We start from the raw sequence: 18,731 nt of genomic DNA, 5'->3' as shown, positions 1-18,731 counted from the left end.
TAAGCCCAACGTTTCACCGTTCTATAAGCCAGCATTAGGTCCCATCTTTTTCATGAACATAGCTTGACTGCTTCAAAATGCGTGGAGCCAAAAGAGAATGATTTGAAAGAAAGATCCCGCACCAACGGCCACCATAATTCAACTTCACAATTTTTTAAAAAAGCACGAGTAAATTTTTGTGTCGAGCAAGGTAGTGGGGCATTCCAGATAGAAAAATCCCCATTGCATATGCCAAATCGAGTGGTCCACATGATATCCTTTGATCACATAAGTGGTGTCGCGTCGATCCAGAGTTTGGTGAGATTAAGATAGTTGCTTTCACCTGACAATGTGTGGATGTGGAAAGGAAAAAAAAAAAAGTAAAGAACATGCTCAATGCTATGAGAAATTTTCTTAAGGAAATTACAGGCTAGATATCAATGTGTGATTTTATGAGATCTTGCGATTTTTGAACTCCTTTAAGCTCGAATTCATTGCTCAAGCGTGACCCATGTTGTATCACTCTATGTGCCTCGATGCAAGTGTGCACGCTTCTCATCTTCGATATTATTAATTGACTTGATTTATTACATCACACGAGAAGTTTGCTTGAACGTAATACAGATGGATGGGAGGAATCCAATATCTAGCTCGAAAATTAGTATGGAAAATTACACATATTTTCATTTGTTTTTCTTTTGGGTGTGGGTTCTTTTTTTTTTTTTTTTTTAATTTGTGGGAATAAGTTTTCAATCACTTGATAACAATATCGATAATGATAATTAACATGAACATGATTCCAATGACGTTAGTCTACATTCAACAACCCTTCACTACTATCTCATATGCTATGTTAGTAATACGTCGTGTGTAGATTATATGATTAGAAGTATATATATAGTATGTAAAAAGAAAAATTTGTCGTTACATTTATATAATTATAAAACGGGATGCCAATTGTATTACATACCAGGAAAAAAAAAACTTACATATTATATATAAAAAAAAAATCACTCATCCACTCGTATTTCAAACAAAGACGTGTGTATTTTACTGGGCGAGCACTGATGTCCGATCATGTAATGAGATGTCCCATCAAAAAATCTCAACGATGCAGCTCGCTCCAGCTAAGGAACAGACCGTCCGATGAAAACGACGGCCGCTCGCTCCCTCGGCTCTCCACCACCGTCCGTCCGTTTCCGCGGGGCGCACGAAGATCTCGAGCGACGGCGACGCTTCGCTCGCGGACGGACGCCCGTTTCCGGAGCTGTACCGCACGCCGACTGGCGGGCCCCGCTTCCCCCCCCCCGTCGGGGTCTTGAATTATGGGCCACTAGATAGAAAAACGCCGCGTCGTTTCACGGCCACTTGATCCACTTGATCTCTGTGTCTCTCCCCCTCGGGGGTCCTGGGAAAAGACCTTCGACGATGAGCGTGATGGGGACGCTGCATCGGGGGCCTCAAGTTCGTACCCCCTTGCCCTTGCACTCATATTTTATGAATTTACTAATTGTTAAATAAGATTATCAAGTCCGCTTTGTTAGATCTTCATATTCAATTCGCAGAGTCTCTAGAATCTAGAATATTAAGACCTTGTTTCGTAACCATTTAAATATGACCAAATTCTGATTCTTTATTTCCGAGATTAGTTTGAGAACAGAATAGGTAAAATTTTTGTTCATGGGAACAAATTTATTCCAAATTTATTCCCAGGGGAATAGATTTAGAAAGTAAAATCAATAATAATAAAAAATTGATTCTTGTTCCGGGAAAAAAAAAATAATAAAAAAAGTGGAACCCTTCTCTCCCCTCCTCTGTTGTTGTTCGTCACTGTCCGCCACTGCTCGTCGTCGTCATCGTCGGTCGCCATCCTCCACCGTTTGCCAGTCGCCGGTGGCCAGGTAGGCCTCGCCCAGCCCCGACGAGGGCTGGCGATGCTCCGGTGAGGTCGCCGGTCGTCATTTGGCCAGTCGTTGATTTAGGGATTGGCATGAAGAAGAAGAAGAAGAATAGGAAAAAAAAAAAGGAAAATAAATAAATAAAGGAAAAAAATAAAAATAAAAAAAGTATAAAAGTATAAAAATTGTTTAAAAATTAAAAGAAATTAATTTGAAACATAATCAATGAAAGACGATACCAAACATAATTACTATTCAAGAATCAGAAATTTTCAACACTTACCAAACAACTTAAAATGCTTAAAATATGTTCTTGGAAATAGAATAAAAAAATCATTTATGATCGGAATACTCCCGAAAACGAATCGTGACCAAACGAACTTCTAAAAAGTACGAATGATAATATTTCTATTTTGGGAAATAAATTTTTTAAGAAATATTTTTTTTTTCAATTTCTATTTCGAAATAATTTTTAAATAAAATAATGTGTTTGATAAGTATACAAAATTTTATTATTAAAATATAAAAAGAATAAAAATGCGTTTGATATTCCATAAATTTTTATATTTTTGTTTTGTTTTTTCTTCTTGCTCGTCAACTGCTGAACGTTGATTGTTGACCACCGATGGTTGGTCGTCGGTCGGCGGGTGAGAGGTGGCTAGTGGTTCGCCAAGGGCAAACAATGTCAGTGGGCGGTGGTGGGCGGGGGCAAGAGGTCGGTTGGTGGCGGTTTAGGCGATGGTCGGGTGGCCGTAGGTGGCGGTGGAACAAGGGCTAAGCCATGGAAGAAGAAAAAAAAAAAAAAAAAATGCTTATTTCTATAAATTGTTCTTGGGAACAATAAATAATTTTTTTCAACTTTTCATTTTATTTAAAATTTATTCCCCATCAACTTTTTATTATAGGGAATAGAAAAATTAGTTAATATTACTAAACAGATTTCTATTCTTTTTTTTATTTCGGAGAACAAAAGATAAAAATTGAGAGAAATATAAATGTTACCATAATTAGATGCTGCTAGTTTTAGATGTAAAAGCACTGTCTAAAGCACGTCTTCCGATAAATACTTCAAGTGATAGTTAGGTAACTTGGGGTCCAATGTAAATGTTTATTTTACGTGTCGATACCCGCACACCCGTCCTCCTAATTGGAGAGAAAGTTTTTCTTCTCTCGCCCTTGAGAAAACCCCTTAATTTTACATTTTAGAGTTTAGATAAAGCAATGGACTTATAAGTTAGGATTTTAACTTCTTTGATTTTATGGTTTTAGGTTGTACATTTATATAATGCATCCAAGGCTTATTGAAGTGCCTCAAATCATGCCTACTATAACATAGTCACTCTAAACTTTTATATTGGAAGACTTAGAATCTCAAACTTATATTTGTATAACACATTGATCCTTTTATCTAAGTTCCACCAACGAGCACCTGATTATAATTGGACGATGGACAAGCGGTGTTGATGTGGCACCTAGCGACTTATAACATCATTTTGATTGAAAAAAATTATGTGACAGAATTTTGTGCCACCTATGTACAAATTCGAGATTTTTTTATGTTACAAGAAAGAATTTAAGGTAAATGTGTCACAGTGAGTACATTTAGAGTTTTCAATGCTACAAAAAAAAGTTCAAGATATAATTTATGATTATTTGTAACTTCTTCCCTTCATTTCCTCACATTAGGTTTGGATGGTGGGTGCTTACTAGTTAGTAGATATAATTTTTAATGGAACATAAACTCACTAACTATCGTAAAATTCCTCTAAATAGAATTAATCTCTTATAATAATAAGGCTTAATACTTTGAAAAACCCAAAACGATATACGTGTAACAAATTTATCCAAAACTATTTTTTAATCATGAAAAATCATAAATTTGTACACCTATGATAAATTTGCCTCAATTGATATGAAAACCAAAATTTAGATAATGATAAATTTACCCAAAACTAATTTACATCAAAAATCAAAGTGATACATTCGTGACAAATAAACATTTAAATTTGATTAATACACAAAAATCTATAATTATAACAAACAGATAATAAAATCCCAAATTGATATATCAATAAATGTAGTAAAATTTAACGAAAATTAGTAAATGGTAGTGAATTAGTTTGAAATAAATTTATCAAAAGTGTATCAATTTAGATTTTTAGTGATTAAAAAATTAATTATGGATAAATTTTTTATAAACCGGTTTTGAGTTTTTCCAAATATTAACCTAATAATAATAATAAACTCCATCTTTTACCAAAAAAATAAAATAATGATAATAAACTCCATCTTGAAATGATTGCACCGCACGTGATCAAGAAAAGGAGCGCGGAAGCAAATCTAGAGGCGCCTCGGGAACGGGAGTGCCACCTGCCACTAATCTCGCGCCACGTCCGCGCGCGCCGCCACGTAGGATCGGCCTCTACAAATACGGCGCTCCTCCCGGCGGTGGCGGTTCAGTGACCGATTTCGCTGAGAGCTGATCACGAGTACTGAGAGCTGATCACGAGTCGCGGCTGAGAAAGCCACCGGTCCTCCCTGCTCCGCCGGCTGAACCGCCGCCGCATCTCCTCCGATTCCACCTCGTAAGCCTTCTCTCCTCCCTCCCTCCCTCTCTCTCTCTCTCTCTCTCTCTCTCTCTCGCTCTTCGCTAGCGGAGGAAGCGGGAGAGTCGTCAGCTCGAGCTTCGTTCGGCGGCGTCCGTTGAAGATATTTTGATGATGCTCCCGCCAGTTGCGCGCGAAGTGATGTCACTGATGATACTGAAATCCGCAGTTCCAGGAGCTAAGCTGTGGAGCGAGTATTTCGCGCCATTCTCCACCGCACGAGGCTGGATTTCTGGTTTATAAGTAGTCGTGCGTTCGAGTTTTCACTGTCTTTGAAGCATCGGTTCCTGAAAAACTTGCAGTTCGAGCCTCCAGGGCTCATTGATCGCCTTAGTTGCCTGCGGTTCCCATCTGTTTGCGCTGGTTTTTTCTTCTTCGCCGGAGTAGTCGATTCGTTCTCTGCCTTTGCCGGTTCTCCTATGTATGGAGGATTCATTCTGTTTCGATAGTTTTATTTATTTACTTTTTTTGCCATATTTCTCATTGCTATGTTCGGTTAGCTGAATTGAATCTGGGAGGAGAGGAGGGAGATTAGCTTCGACAATTTGAAGTCCTTAGACCGTTCGTGTTCGTACGGGGAGAACGTTTCGTGAAGCACTAGATCGTGATCTTAATTAGATGGTGATGGAGATGTTGCATAATTTAATAAGACCTTTTATAGTATAAATCTACAATTAGCTTGTCATCTTTCATGGAAGATGTTGGTGTGTGTTGGCAATTTCGAGTTCAGAGTCATGTTCGTCTATATCCCGAGATTCTAGAGTTGCCAGGACTGTAGTAATAATTATATCACCACTGATTTTGCTAATAAAGCAATAATTACCTGAGAGTTTCATGTGGTTGGTTCTAGCAGAGGTTGATGTCTTGTGCTCTGTAAATTCAACAAGCTATTAGTTTTTTTCATATTTCGGTTTATAGATACATCCATCGAAGAGTTGAAGAACCTGTTCACTTCCTCATCTCGAATCGCAGATTTCAGAGCAAAAGCAATCATCATGGCCACCATCACTGCTGCGCACTTCGTATCAAGAAGCTCACAGGTGAACTGCCATGGGAGCACAGGAGCAGAAGCTAAGGCGAACTTGGCACAGATAAGCCTAAGGAATGCGTCGATCACCCACAGCGGATTAAGATCTGTGAACAAGCTGGATACTCTCAGATCTCATGCAAAAGCAACCAAGGGGAAAGTCGAGAGAAAAGTTAACAAGGCTGAGAATGACGGCTTGGCTGGAAAAATTGTTTGCAGAAAGGGGATGAACTTGATTTTTGTGGGAGCTGAGGTGGCTCCTTGGAGCAAAACTGGAGGACTTGGTGATGTTCTTGGTGGTTTGCCACCGGCAATGGCAGTAAGTTGGTTGTCTTCCTTTGCATGTCTTCTTCATGCTTCCTTCTTGATATGCAGTCATGCTCACCACTTCTCACAGTGAGTGTTCAAGTAGTCCTGTCTCTGCTAAAGTGTGTCTGACCAACTTTTGACATGATTTTCCATAGGCCAGAGGGCATCGAGTCATGACTGTTTCTCCTCGCTATGATCAGTACAAAGATGGGTGGGATACTAGCGTTTTAGCTGAGGTTAGTGGCTTCTTTATGTCATTCCGATGGAATGAATAATATTATTTTATTGCTTCATAATCTACAGTGTTTGAGTTTAGGAAAATATTTGCTCACAGACAAGTCTTCCTGTGTAGATAAAAGTTGGAGACAGAATTGAAACTGTTCGCTTCTTCCACTGCTACAAACGTGGAGTTGATCGTGTATTTGTTGATCACCCAATGTTTCTTGAGATGGTGCAGATCATCCTTCCCGATCAATTCTCTTGTGCTAATCTGCACAGATACTCTTGCAGAATTATGTGATGAAGCAAATTTATCCCCCTGACTGTTTGACTGTTTGATTTGTCAACATTGAAGGTGTGGGGCAAGACAGGCTCTAAAGTATATGGGCCACGGGCAGGGCTAGATTACAAGGATAACCAACTTCGCTTTAGCTTGTTGTGCCAGGTGAGTTTTAATTTCTTTGCAAGTGATATACTCTGGACAAGTCTTCCAGCCGTACTATTAGCTCATTTGGAAGATATGATTCGTGCTGATTATGGTATGCTCTATTTTTGTCCTTTTTGAATTGAATGACAGATGGCCTTTGCCTATTAAAAATTGGAATTGGAATTGTGAAATCCATAGTGAGTGTTAAAGCTTGGTTAAATCTGTTGCATTCTCTTGTTAACGTAACACAACAAGCCATTTAAGACATAAGGTTGTGATAACCTTTCTGTGAGCTGTAAAGGTCTGATCACTCGAAAAATACTTTCTTCCTCATGTTTTCCCTGTTTGAAAGGTTGCATAATCCAGACCATTCACTGTAGAAAAGATTCATTCGATAAATGTATGAAGTAACATCTCAGTGTCAGTTGGTGGAATCTCTCTCATGTGTGTATTCTTTTGTGTTTTCATTTTTGTAATACACCTTTTTATTGCTTGCAGGCTGCTCTAGAGGCACCTCGGGTTCTGAATCTAAACAATGGCGAAAATTTTTCAGGACCATATGGTGGGAATTTTTCCTATCATTGTTTCGTCGAAGGTCAGTTTTCAGTTCTAAATACTGATCGAAAGTTAAATTTTATCTGTGCGTCAAGCAGGTGAAGATGTTGTCTTCGTTGCCAATGACTGGCACACTGCTCTTCTTCCATGCTACCTCAAAACAATGTACCAATCTCGAGGGCTTTACAAAAATGCCAAGGTAAGTTTTCATCTTATAGTTCATTGTTCATGACTCATTTTTTGCTAGATAGTCTGGACATGCAGCTGAGTAGATAAACTTGATTCCAGGTAGCATTCTGCATCCACAACATTGCCTACCAGGGAAGATTTCCCTTTGGAGATTTCGCCCTTGTCAATCTACCTAATGAATTTAAGAGTTCTTTTGACTTCATAGATGGGTATGTCGTCTGGGTCTAGTGCAACCTTCCATTTTGCAAGAACATTGTAGTGTGGTTGCCTTAACATCAACTTTCTTTCTGCTGAATCTGTTGGTGTATCTTGCAGAAATCTCAAGCCTGCGAATGGAAGGAAAATCAACTGGATGAAGGCTGGAATTATAGAATCCCACAGGGTCTTAACTGTGAGTCCGTACTATGCAGAGGAACTTGTTTCTGGTGTTGCAAAGGGTGTGGAATTAGATAACATCCTGCGAAGAACTGGCATAACTGGTATTGTCAACGGAATGGATGTTCAAGAATGGAATCCAGCAACTGACAAGTACTTAGATATCCACTATGACGAGACAACGGTAAAGTTTAATATCGAGAACGATGTATTAGTTTTGAAAGATGCACTTGACACAATCAGATTGTCTAACAAAAGTCATGTATATAGGTTATGGATGCTAAGCCTCTATTGAAGGAAGCTCTTCAAGCTGCTGTTGGTTTGCCTGTTGATAGAAACATCCCTCTGATTGGTTTCATTGGTAGACTGGAAGAGCAGAAGGGATCTGATATCTTAGCAGCAGCAATTCCGAAATTCATTGGGGAGAATGTTCAAGTTGTTGTACTGGTAAGTAATTTTACTATAAAGCATAAACAGTACGGTATTTCTTCTTTTTTCCTTCTACGATAAAATGTGTCTAGTTTAATGCTGCTGAGAAAGCTGACGCTTACAGTGAAATATTTTCGCTCTCAGGGAACTGGCAAAGAGACTATGGAAAGGCAGCTCGAGGAGCTGGAGATCAAATATCCAAGCAACGCGAGAGGAGTGGCAAAATTCAATGTACCTCTGGCCCATATGATCATTGCTGGGGCTGATTTCATGTTGATTCCTAGCAGATTTGAACCTTGTGGTCTCATACAGTTGCAAGCCATGAGATATGGAACGGTAAATCTTGAAGCTCTGTAATGTCCAAAGCTAACACAATTTAACCTACATAACTAGCAATTTGGTAAATTAACTGATTATGTGCTTGAAGCTGATGCCTCGTTGATATAAATCTCGAACCAGGTGCCAGTTGTTTCATCAACTGGTGGACTCGTTGACACCATTAAAGAAGGGTTTACAGGGTTCCAAATGGGAGGCTTCAGTCTCGATGTGAGTAACTCCAACATTGTCAAGGAGAAGAGAGAATCTACTTTCATAATTTTCTTCTCTACGTGACCAATGTTGTAGTCATACTAATTAACACAAGCTATTGTACAGTGTGATGTCATCGATCCAGCTGATGTGGATGCTGTGGCAAGAACAGTCAAGAGAGCACTCGCAACTTATGGCACTGCTGCCATGAAAGAGATGATCAGTAACTGTATGGCTGAAGATCTTTCATGGAAGGTGAGTCCAAAATTGCATCACCGACGCTCTTCAACGACTTTGTCGATGAGCAGATGAATCTGTGAATCACCATGGTTTTGACTTGTACTCTAATTTTCACGTGGTGTCATGGAGGGCTCGATAAAATGAGAATTTCCTTTGCCTTTCTGGGTGCAGGGACCGGCGGGGCTCTGGGAGAAGATGCTTCTGGGTCTTGAGATTGCCGGCGGTGAACCTGGCGTCGAAGGGGAAGAAGTTGCTCCCCTTGCCAAGGAAAACATCGCCACTCCTTGAGTAACTGGGTTAAACGCGTGCTCGGTTTCTTAAGCACTACTGACATGTGTATATGTTAAGACTTTAACCTGGAGGAATTTGATGCACGAGGTCAGCGTTCGTGGGGTGCGTCTGCCGGCCAGTTTGGGAGGGTTACTTAAGAAGCCACGCATGAAAAAATAAGTGGCATATCTGACGGAGGCTAGTACCTAATTTGGCTGAAAAGGAAATAAGATGCGCAAATAGAGATGCTACTTACTTCTGTTGAAAGAGAGAGGAAAAATCTAAGAGCGTACCGTTTGCGCTTCTATAGAACTACCTGGTTGATCCCTAGTTTGAGTAAAATGTATGGTTCTTGTTTTCGTGTTTATTGCTATTCTGTTTCCCCCAAGTTGGTCGTTTCCCCTCTGTCTTGGACTAGTGTAATTGCATGAGTTTAAACGGATGGAAAATCTCGGCCTGCCCCTACTCAATTTCGGTCCCCCCAACCGACCCGAACACTTAAATTCCGCCAACTGAACGGCCGAGATCTCTAACGCTCTCCAATCAGACGGTCCAGGTGGGATCGATGCATTCCGCAACGGAAAGATTCTCGCACGTCGATTTTACCTTTTGCATTTTTCGTCGCTTTGCAAGAGCGGACAAGTTAGCCTCGCCAGCTCTCTGTTGTTTCTACCCTCTCCGACAACGGAAAATGCCTTTCGATTTAAAAAAGAAGAATAAAAAGAAAAAGTAAAGAAAAAAGAGAGAGAGAGAGAGAGAATGGGACCCAATCCCAATCAAAGGAAGCTTGTCCCTTACGCCCCCCTCTACTCAAAAGCATACAACCCCACCGCCTACCCGCCATCTCATTGGGAACGGCTACCATGTGACGGAGTCGCAAAGAAGCAACCACCTTTGGGGCCACTCTCCACCTTGAAAAGGAACGCAAAGAACAAAAAACCAACGTCAAAAGCGCCATATTTTTCACCGCTGAAAGAAGATAAAGTCAAGGAACCTATTCGATTCCTTCAAGGGGGCCGAGTCTCAAAATCAAATCATGATTTCCTCGTTAAGCAGCATCCATCCCCCCTTGAGATGATTCTCGCACTCGCACCCGATGAAACGAAAGGACGTGCGTGCGTTATCACAAGTGCATAGTGTAGAACCGATGCAAATGCCAGGCCGGGGACTAAAAAGCCTTCGAATACTCGCGCTTTTGAAAGTTAGAAAGTGAAAACATAAAAGGGCAAACAAAATCCGAAATGCGAATCAAAACATTCTCTTATTATAATTATCAAAGAATGGTTGAGTTTGTTTTTTGTGCTCTCAAAGAATCTGATTTCTTTTGCATTAGAGAAATGGTCGAGAGAAAGAGGATTAGTGCCGCCGGAGGCCCCTTACAAGGTTTTTCCATAAGGTCTCACCATTCATTAAGAAAATGGAGTTATCATTGCTCATCATCACTCATTATTCTAACTATTATATGAAAGCATTGACATATTTAATTAGGGAGGCAAATTGGGTCCAACAAGATTCGAAATTAGGATCCCCAGTTTCGATACCATGTTAAATTTTGTGGGATTATTGTCACTATTAAAAAAAATTTAAATTGTTAAATATACGCATAATTTAATATTTAATTATTCTAATAACTCACGTACATTAGTGTTGATTCGCAATCCACCGAGACGTTAACTTCTCAACGGATCCGACAAGTGTCGATTTCTAACTCTCCCGTCACATAATTCAAACCAATCAATAAACTAACCTCACATGGTAGGGGGCCAAAAGGCCCAACGCTCGACTAGTGACAACCTACCATCTTTTGCAAGCTTCATTTATAGATCATCGCTAGCTCGGCAGGGATATAGTGAGAGGCAGGGCGAGAGAGAGTCTTCACTGCTTTCCGCTATTCCTCGCCGAACGCGCACTCCATCCCTGTCGAGCCAGCTCGAGAAAGTGCCCGTCACCTTCACCACCCGCCGTCTTGTCCGTTTCCCACGCAGCAGCCCGCGTGCTCCTCTCGTTGTCCTCCGCCGCCCTCCGACAGCGACCCACAACTGTCCCACTTCACTCACTCCACTCACTTCACTCACTCGGAGCCACTCACTCGGAGCCACTCGCTGCCGCCGCCGCCGCCGCCGCTCCTCCTCCGTCCGGCATTGCATTTCTCCGGCGCGGCTCCCCGTCATGGCGTCGGACCGGTTCCTCCGCTGCTTCTCGCTTCTGATTCTCTTTTCAGGTACCCAATGAGCTCCCGAGAAAACCATCTTTGTTAAAATGCGGTTACTTTAGAAAGTTCAGCAGGAAAACGAGACATTTTCTCGGTAAAGCTTCCGTTTTTTTTGGGTTGTTCCGTCACGAATTTTCTTCCTTTTTTTCTCTGTCCGTTCTCCGCCGCAGGGCCCGCCTTGGTGACGGCGTCGTCCTCCATCGGGATCAACTACGGCCAGATCGCCAACAACCTCCCGTCGCCGGACGACGTGGTCCCCCTCGTCAAGTCCGTCGGCGCCACCCGCCTCAAGCTCTACGACGCCGACCCCCGCGTCCTAAAGGCCTTCGCCGGCACCGGCATCGAGTTCACCGTCGGCCTCGGGAACGAGTACCTGGCCCGGATGCGGGACCCGGCCCAGGCCCTCGCCTGGCTCAAGTCCAACATCCAGCCTTACCTCCCCTCCACGAAGATCACCTGCATCACCGTCGGCAACGAGGTGCTGACCCTCAACGACACGTCCCTGACGGCGGACGTCCTCCCGGCGATGCAGGGCCTCCAGGGCGCGCTCGCCAAGCTCGGCCTCGACGACCAGGTCACCGTCACGACCCCCACTCGCTCGCCGTCCTCGAGACCTCGTACCCGCCGTCCGCCGGGGCGTTCCGGCGGGACCTCGCCGCGCCCCTGACGGAGATCCTGAAGTTCCAGGCCAAGGCGGGCTCGCCGTTCCTGATCAACGCCTACCCGTTCTTCGCCTACAAGGCGAACCCCCGGCAGGTCCCGCTCGATTTCGTGCTCTTCGAGTCGAACCCCGGCGAGGTCGATCCCTCCACGGGGCTGCATTACGACAACATGCTGTTCGCTCAGATTGACGCGGTTCACTCGGCCCTGGCCTCGCTGGGGTTCCGGAACCTGACGCTGCACATCTCGGAGACCGGGTGGCCGTCGCGAGGCGATGCGGATGAGGTCGGGGCGACCCCGGAGAATGCCAGGAAGTATAATGGGAATCTGATGAAGATCATGGCGCAGAAGAAGGGGACGCCGATGAGGCCGAATGGAGATTTGAACGTCTACGTGTTTGCCCTGTTCAATGAGAACATGAAGACCGGGCCGACGTCGGAGAGGAATTACGGGTTGTTCAAGCCCGATGGGACGCCGGCATATGCGCTTGCGCTGAACGGAAGCAGCGATGCTGGTGGGAATGGGACGATTCCCACGAAATCTGGATCCCCACCACTGGCCGCAGAAACACCGGCTTCGACGAGCACGGGCTCTTCCACTGGTTACTTGGCCATTTCTTCGGGCGTGGTGAGTTCGAGATGTTTCTGGTTGTTGAATTATGATTCAATTTGGCTTTCGAATGCTGGTGTTTACAATGCAGCCACATTATCTATCCTGTTGCTGGTTTTATGGCAGTAAAGTTCTGAACTTTGATTCAATTTCGCGTTAGACGTGCTCATGGTCGTGTTGTGTCGTTATCACATTTACTTACCAGACATGTTACCTTGAGTGATGCCTTATCTGCTGATCGTTAAAAGTAGATAGTTTGAAAGAGGTTTAGATTGCTTTTGCCCCCATTGTCGAGTAACTTTAGCGACTCCGGGTAAGATCGGCCCTCTATCTTTTTGTTTATCTTGTTCCTTTTCCGGTAGTATAAAGTTCAACATTTTCATCACTTTCGAATTGTTACCTCTTGATGAGTAGATGTCAATATGCTGTTTGATTATAAAGTGTGGCGATCTGATTTCAGGAAAGATGCCATTCTGCTCAAACTCTCTTCGTCTTGTGCCTGGCTACAATTAAGCTGCTCTTTTGACGGCAAAACCAAGTCAGAATTACAAGTGCTTTGGAAGTGTCATCGAAATCAGCAGTTTATCAAAAAGCATAAAGAGTCAAATTGAAGAATGTCGGACACATTTCAGCAGATGATGCAAGGTGAACTTCTGTTTCCCCTGCTTGCAAGCAAACATTGGTTTATTTCACTGCATCGACGCTCGCACGCTAGAATCACACTAATGAGCCCTAACCAACGTAAATAGGAGAGAGATTGGATATTGTAGAGCTGATATCCGGCATTTCACGCTCAACATTTGCAATCCAGTCGCTATGCTTTTCTGAACATCCATCATTTAGTTATGGTATGCTAGGATCAATGTTGGAGCTTCTAACGTGAAAGCAGTCATCTACTTCAGACTGCAAATCACTATTTGTGTTCATCTCTGTATAATGTGTTGTACAAGGGATATCTCACTTAGCAATCAAATTGCCATGTTCCTATTTTTAGAATCATTAGTCCTGGAATCGATGTTGTCAACAATATCTTTCTCCAACTAAACAGAAAGAAGTATTTCATCCTTGCCATAAAAAAGTCCTGGACATATCCTGCATTTGCATTGTCATTTCATTCAAAAAGCAAAGGCATTCCATGGTCCATTCGACCGAGCTTTGCATAGAACTTCCTCGTCAAGTTAAGAAGTCAGACTACTGCACAGGAGTCCTTCTTTGCATCTGTGAAGCTCTTAACCACTGAAACATGTTTTGCTCCTTTCTTTGTTTTGCAGATGCAGTATCTTGATTCAGTTTTTAGATTATAGGCATGTTGAGAGTCGTACACATTTTGGCCTTCTATTTTTGCTATCTATTGACCTGATTATTTAGTTAGGGTATGGTGGTGTCTTAGAACTTATTGTATCGAACATTTAAAAGAGATGATCATTTATTGTCCAGTTGAGACTTGTAATTCTGTCGAATCTGTTTAGCTAGGTGAAGGAATTTGAGGATAAATTGACGTTAGGAAAAAGTTACCGACCTGAAATATGAGATGTTTGACTTCACGTTTAGATCGGAATGTCGAGTTTTTCCATCTTCGACGCCTCGATGGTCGATTTCGAGACCCAGATCGAGAGCAGTTTTGATGGGATAAACTGCAAAACGATGACCTTTTTCTTGATCATTCTGATTACCAGTAACAGATGGAGTGAGAGTGTGACTTGTGGTGCAATCTATCCAACACTCATTTCTTTCTAAGTGGCCATAGATATGAGAGGAATAACTTTCAGTGAAAGCTACCGAGCACGATCATGATGAAAAATGTCGGTTGTGATTTGGTCAATTTTGACATGCTTTCTTCAGAGTCCAACACCATGAGCACTTTCTTAGGACAACAAAGACGACGATGCTTATGAAGGAAGTAGTTCTTCCGGACCGGAGTCGACTTCATGGTTTGCTGCCTAAGAGAAAAGACCTGTACAACTGGGAACTGAAAAACCGAATCATGTCCGGACACGTCAAATCCATAATAAGTTATCGACTTCTTAAGAAATTTACCACTAAAAACGTTAACTTTAAAAATGAAAATAGTAAGTTATCGTTAATATTGTCGATTTATCAATATAGATTCACTTTTAAGGTTGTAAATCACTGCGAGAAGCATACGAATATCGAGTGTTAATGTAAGTTATCTACTTAAGTATAAATTTTACCACTTAAAACAAAATCTTACTGGTAAAATTAATAACTTGTCGATGTAATAGTAGGCCCAATTACAAGTTAGCGAGTCACCAACAAAGGGGTGGGAACTAACCTTTTAAAATAAACTATACATTTATAACTCAATATTGACTTAAGTAACTTACCAAAGTAGGCCCATTTAAGCTGTAGCAAATTACCCATGGTTCGAAAAACATATGAACGCCAACTTCAACAGCAATTTATCAAGCTGTTTAAAAATGTCCCATATAATATAGAATCTTGCAATTGTAACTAGTAACATTCCAAAGAAATAAGTTACTTTTTATGTACTAGTGTAGGCTCACTTTTGGGGGTAGCAAAACTACTGACCAAGTAAGGAATTTAGCAACAGCCAATTCAGTAATAAGTTGTCAAGCTGCATAGCAAATTACCAACTGGAAAATAAAATCTCACCATCGAAGTTAGTGACTTACAAGTAAGACTGATAAAATGGGCGACAATCCCATATTTTAATCCAAATATAGTGAAGTTGATTATATATGAGCCACCTTAAATTCAAAATGTAGGTCAATATGAATTTTAAATATGGAAGCCAGAAACAAATGGGTTGACTGTGGATTTGTAACGGACCTACTTTCAACCCATTTAATAACCCACTTATAGGGTCTTTTTACAAGTGAAATAAGTAATCTGCAAATGAATGCTTGCTTCAAGGGAAATAACCGAGCAAGGAAATTAGTAACGTCTAATTTTTTTTTTTTTTGGGGGTCAAACTAACGTCTAATTCAATAGTAAGTTATTGACCTATTCATTTGTTTTGACATTGCAAGCGAAATCTTACTGGGGAAATTAATAACTCACGAGCCTTAACTCGTTGTGTAGCAAGTTACCCTCCTTTAAAATTTTAACCACTCCGTAGTTATCTACTAGACGTTATTTATTTATACTAGATCCACAATGATAGAGCCGTTACTTCGAAAGCGAGCTCGGTTGATACCTACTTTACTTGCCCACTTGTAAAATTTTAGAGTGCCTGGCTATTTGCTACTAGATGTGGGGCGCTAAAATAAATCTTTCCATCGGTAATATGTAATTTTTTTTTAGAATTTTTGGTATTTATTAATAGATAGTAGATTAACTAAGCTATTATATTATTTTGTTGATAAGTTAGTAATCAATTGATAGGGTCCCTTTGTAAAATTTTAACGTACCTGGTAATATACTAATACTTGATGGGTCCAATTGTAAAATTTTAAAGCACTCGGTAATCTCTTCTGGGTCCTATATTTGAGGATAGTAAAATGCCCACTTCTAAAAAAATTAAAAGACTTGGTTGCAAGAGCATGACTTGAGCGGGTTAACATCGACGTCCCAGACAAATTGGATGTCCCAAAAAATCTTTTATCTTTGATTAAGCACACGTGGAAGTAAATTGTAAGCAATCCCTGTACACAAGCAAACATATCTATATATATCAAAAGCTGTTATATTTTATATGTTGCTCCCAGTCCTGGGCTATTTCTTTTCATCACCAAACGTAGACGATAAAAAAGGCTGGGGCAGCCTAGCTTCTCGCTATGATCAGTACAAAGATGGGTGGGATACTAGCGTTCTAGTTGAGGTTAGTCGCTTCTTTATGTCATTCTGACAGAATGAATATATATTATTTTATTGCTTCATAATCTACAGTGTTTGAGTTTAGGAAAATATTTGCTCGCAGACAAGTCTTACTCTGCAGATAAAAGTTGGAGACAGAATTGAAACTGTTCGCTTCTTACTCTGCTACAAACGTGGAGTTGATCGTGTATTTGTTGATCACCCAATATTTCTTGAGAAGGTGCAGATCACCCTTCCGATCGATTCTCTTGTGCTAATCTGCAAAGCTACTCTTGCAGAATTATGTGATGAAGAAAATTTATTCCCGACTGTTTGACTGTTTGATTTGTCAACATTGTAGGTGTGGGGCAAGACAGGCTTTAAAGTATATGGGCCACGGGCAGGGATAGATTACAAGGATAACCAACTTCGCTTTAGCTTGTTGTGCCAGGTGAGCTTTAATTTCTTTGCAAGTGATATACTCTGGACAAGTCTTCCAGCCGTACTATTGGCACATTTGGAAGATATGATTCTTGCTGATTATGGTATGCTCTATTTTTGTCCTTTTGAATTGAATGACGGATGGCCTTTGCCTATTAAAAGTTGGAATTGGAATTGTGAAAACCATAGTGAGTGTTAAAGCTTGGTTAAATCCGTTGCATTCTCTTGTTAACTTAACACAACAACCCAATTAAGACATAAGGTTGTGATAACCTTACTGTGAGCTGTAAAGGTCTGATCACTCGAAAAATACTTTCTTCCCCATGTTTTCCCTGGTTGAAAGGTTGCATAATCCGGACCATTCACTGTAGAAAATATTAATTCGATAAATGTATGAAGTAACATCTCAATGTCAGTTGATGGAATCTCTCTCATGTGTGTATTCTTTTGTGTTTTCATTTTTGTAATACACCTTTTTATTGCTTGCAGGCTGCTCTAGAGGCACCTTGGGTTCTGAATCTAAACAACAGCGAAAATTTTTCAGGACCATATGGTGGGAATTTTTTCTATCATTGTTTCGTCGAAGGTCAGTTTTCAGTTCTAAATACTGATCGAAAGTTAAATTTTATCTGTGCGTCAAGCAGGTGAAGATGTTGTCTTCATTGCCAATGACTGGCACACTGCTCTCCTTCCATGCTACCTCAAAACAATGTACCAATCTCGAGGGCTTTACAAAAATGCCAAGGTAAGTTTTCATCTTATAGTTCATTGTTTATGACACATTTTTTGTTAGTTAGTCTGGACATGCAGCTGAGTAGATAAACTTGATTCCAGGTAGCATTCTGCATCCACAACATTGCCTACCAGGGAAGATTTCCCTTTGGAGATTTCGCCCTTGTCAATCTACCTAATGAATTTAAGAGTTCTTTTGACTTCATAGATGGGTATGTCGTCTGGGTCTAGTGCAACCTTCTATTTTGCAAGAACATTGTAGTGTGGTTGCCTTAACATCAACTTTCTTTCTGCTGAATCTGTTGGTGTATCTTGCAGGAATCTCAAGCCTGCGAAGGGAAGGAAAATCAACTGGATGAAGGCTGGAATTATAGAATCCCACAGGGTCTTAACCGTGAGTCCGTACTACACAGAGGAACTTGTTTCTGGTGTTGCAAAGGGTGTGGAATTAGATAACATCCTGCGAAGAACTGGCATAACTGGTATTGCCAACGGCATGGATGTTCAAGAATGGAATCCAGCAACTGACAAGTACTTAGATATCCACTATGATGAGACAATGGTAAACTTTAATATCGAGTTTGAAAGATGCACTTAACACAATCAGATTGTCTAACAAATGTCATGTATATATAGGTTATGGATGCAGAGCCTCTATTGAAGGAAGCTCTTCAAGCAGCTGTTGGTTTGCCTGTTGACAGAAACATCCCTCTGATTGGTTTCATTGGTAGACTGGAAGAGCAGAAGGGATCTGATATCTTAGCAGCAGCAATTCCGAAATTCATTGGGGAGAATGTTCAAGTTGTTGTACTGGTAAGTAATTTTACTATAAAGCATAAACGGTACGGTATTTCTTCTTTTTTCCTTCTACTATAAAATGTGTCTAGTTTAATGCTGCTGAGAAAGCTGATCCTTACAGTGAAATATTTTCGCTCTCAGGGAACTGGCAAAAAGACTATGGAAAGGCAGTTCGAGGAGCTGGAGATCAAATATCCAAGCAACGTGAGAGGAGTGGCAAAATTCAATGTGCCTGTTGACACCTAAATTTTGGCGACCCGGTCATCCATTTATTACACAGGAAATTAGGGATTAATTTTTAACCACTAAAAAAATAAAATTAAAATTGCATACCATACAATTTTAGTTGCATCTATCTATTTGTTTATCACTTTTGCATTTGATCGGCGGCGGATGAGCTTCAATTTTACGAGTTGGCAATTCGATATATTTTGGAAAATATTTATATTAT

At 41.1% G+C, this 18,731-nt stretch overlaps 3 protein-coding genes across 3 annotated transcripts; all 3 read left to right on the top strand.

Moving 5' to 3' along the window:
* Positions 1 to 4,321: 4,321 nt before the first annotated feature.
* Positions 4,322 to 9,456, top strand: LOC104444119 (granule-bound starch synthase 1, chloroplastic/amyloplastic). Its single transcript, XM_010057727.3, has 14 exons — positions 4,322 to 4,462; positions 5,456 to 5,829; positions 5,975 to 6,055; positions 6,172 to 6,270; positions 6,394 to 6,483; positions 6,964 to 7,027; positions 7,119 to 7,219; positions 7,309 to 7,418; positions 7,525 to 7,768; positions 7,855 to 8,031; positions 8,158 to 8,349; positions 8,473 to 8,559; positions 8,668 to 8,796; positions 8,953 to 9,456. The coding sequence occupies exons 2-14, from the start codon at positions 5,479 to 5,481 to the stop codon at positions 9,067 to 9,069; spliced, it is 1,842 nt and encodes a 613-aa protein (XP_010056029.2). The 5' UTR covers positions 4,322 to 4,462; positions 5,456 to 5,478; the 3' UTR covers positions 9,070 to 9,456.
* Positions 9,457 to 11,220: 1,764 nt separating this feature from the next.
* Positions 11,221 to 14,082, top strand: LOC104444118 (glucan endo-1,3-beta-glucosidase 11). The gene is given in 5 exon segments (XM_039313300.1): positions 11,221 to 11,272; positions 11,434 to 11,850; positions 11,853 to 12,550; positions 12,993 to 13,177; positions 13,804 to 14,082. Coding segments are annotated over 4 exon segments (1,233 nt in total). The 3' UTR covers positions 13,059 to 13,177; positions 13,804 to 14,082.
* Positions 14,083 to 16,193: 2,111 nt separating this feature from the next.
* LOC120293431 (granule-bound starch synthase 1, chloroplastic/amyloplastic-like) lies at positions 16,194 to 18,552 on the top strand. Its single transcript, XM_039312712.1, has 9 exons — positions 16,194 to 16,334; positions 16,434 to 16,550; positions 16,671 to 16,760; positions 17,240 to 17,303; positions 17,395 to 17,495; positions 17,585 to 17,694; positions 17,801 to 18,044; positions 18,119 to 18,295; positions 18,422 to 18,552. The coding sequence occupies exons 1-9, from the start codon at positions 16,209 to 16,211 to the stop codon at positions 18,524 to 18,526; spliced, it is 1,134 nt and encodes a 377-aa protein (XP_039168646.1). The 5' UTR covers positions 16,194 to 16,208; the 3' UTR covers positions 18,527 to 18,552.
* Positions 18,553 to 18,731: the final 179 nt, after the last annotated feature.

The sequence above is a fragment of the Eucalyptus grandis genome, chromosome 5 (genome assembly GCF_016545825.1).
Source record: "Eucalyptus grandis isolate ANBG69807.140 chromosome 5, ASM1654582v1, whole genome shotgun sequence".
Classification (NCBI taxonomy): Eukaryota; Viridiplantae; Streptophyta; class Magnoliopsida; order Myrtales; family Myrtaceae; genus Eucalyptus; species Eucalyptus grandis.
Note: the sequence above shows the minus strand (reverse complement) of the source record. Positions and strands in the feature narration are given on the sequence as shown.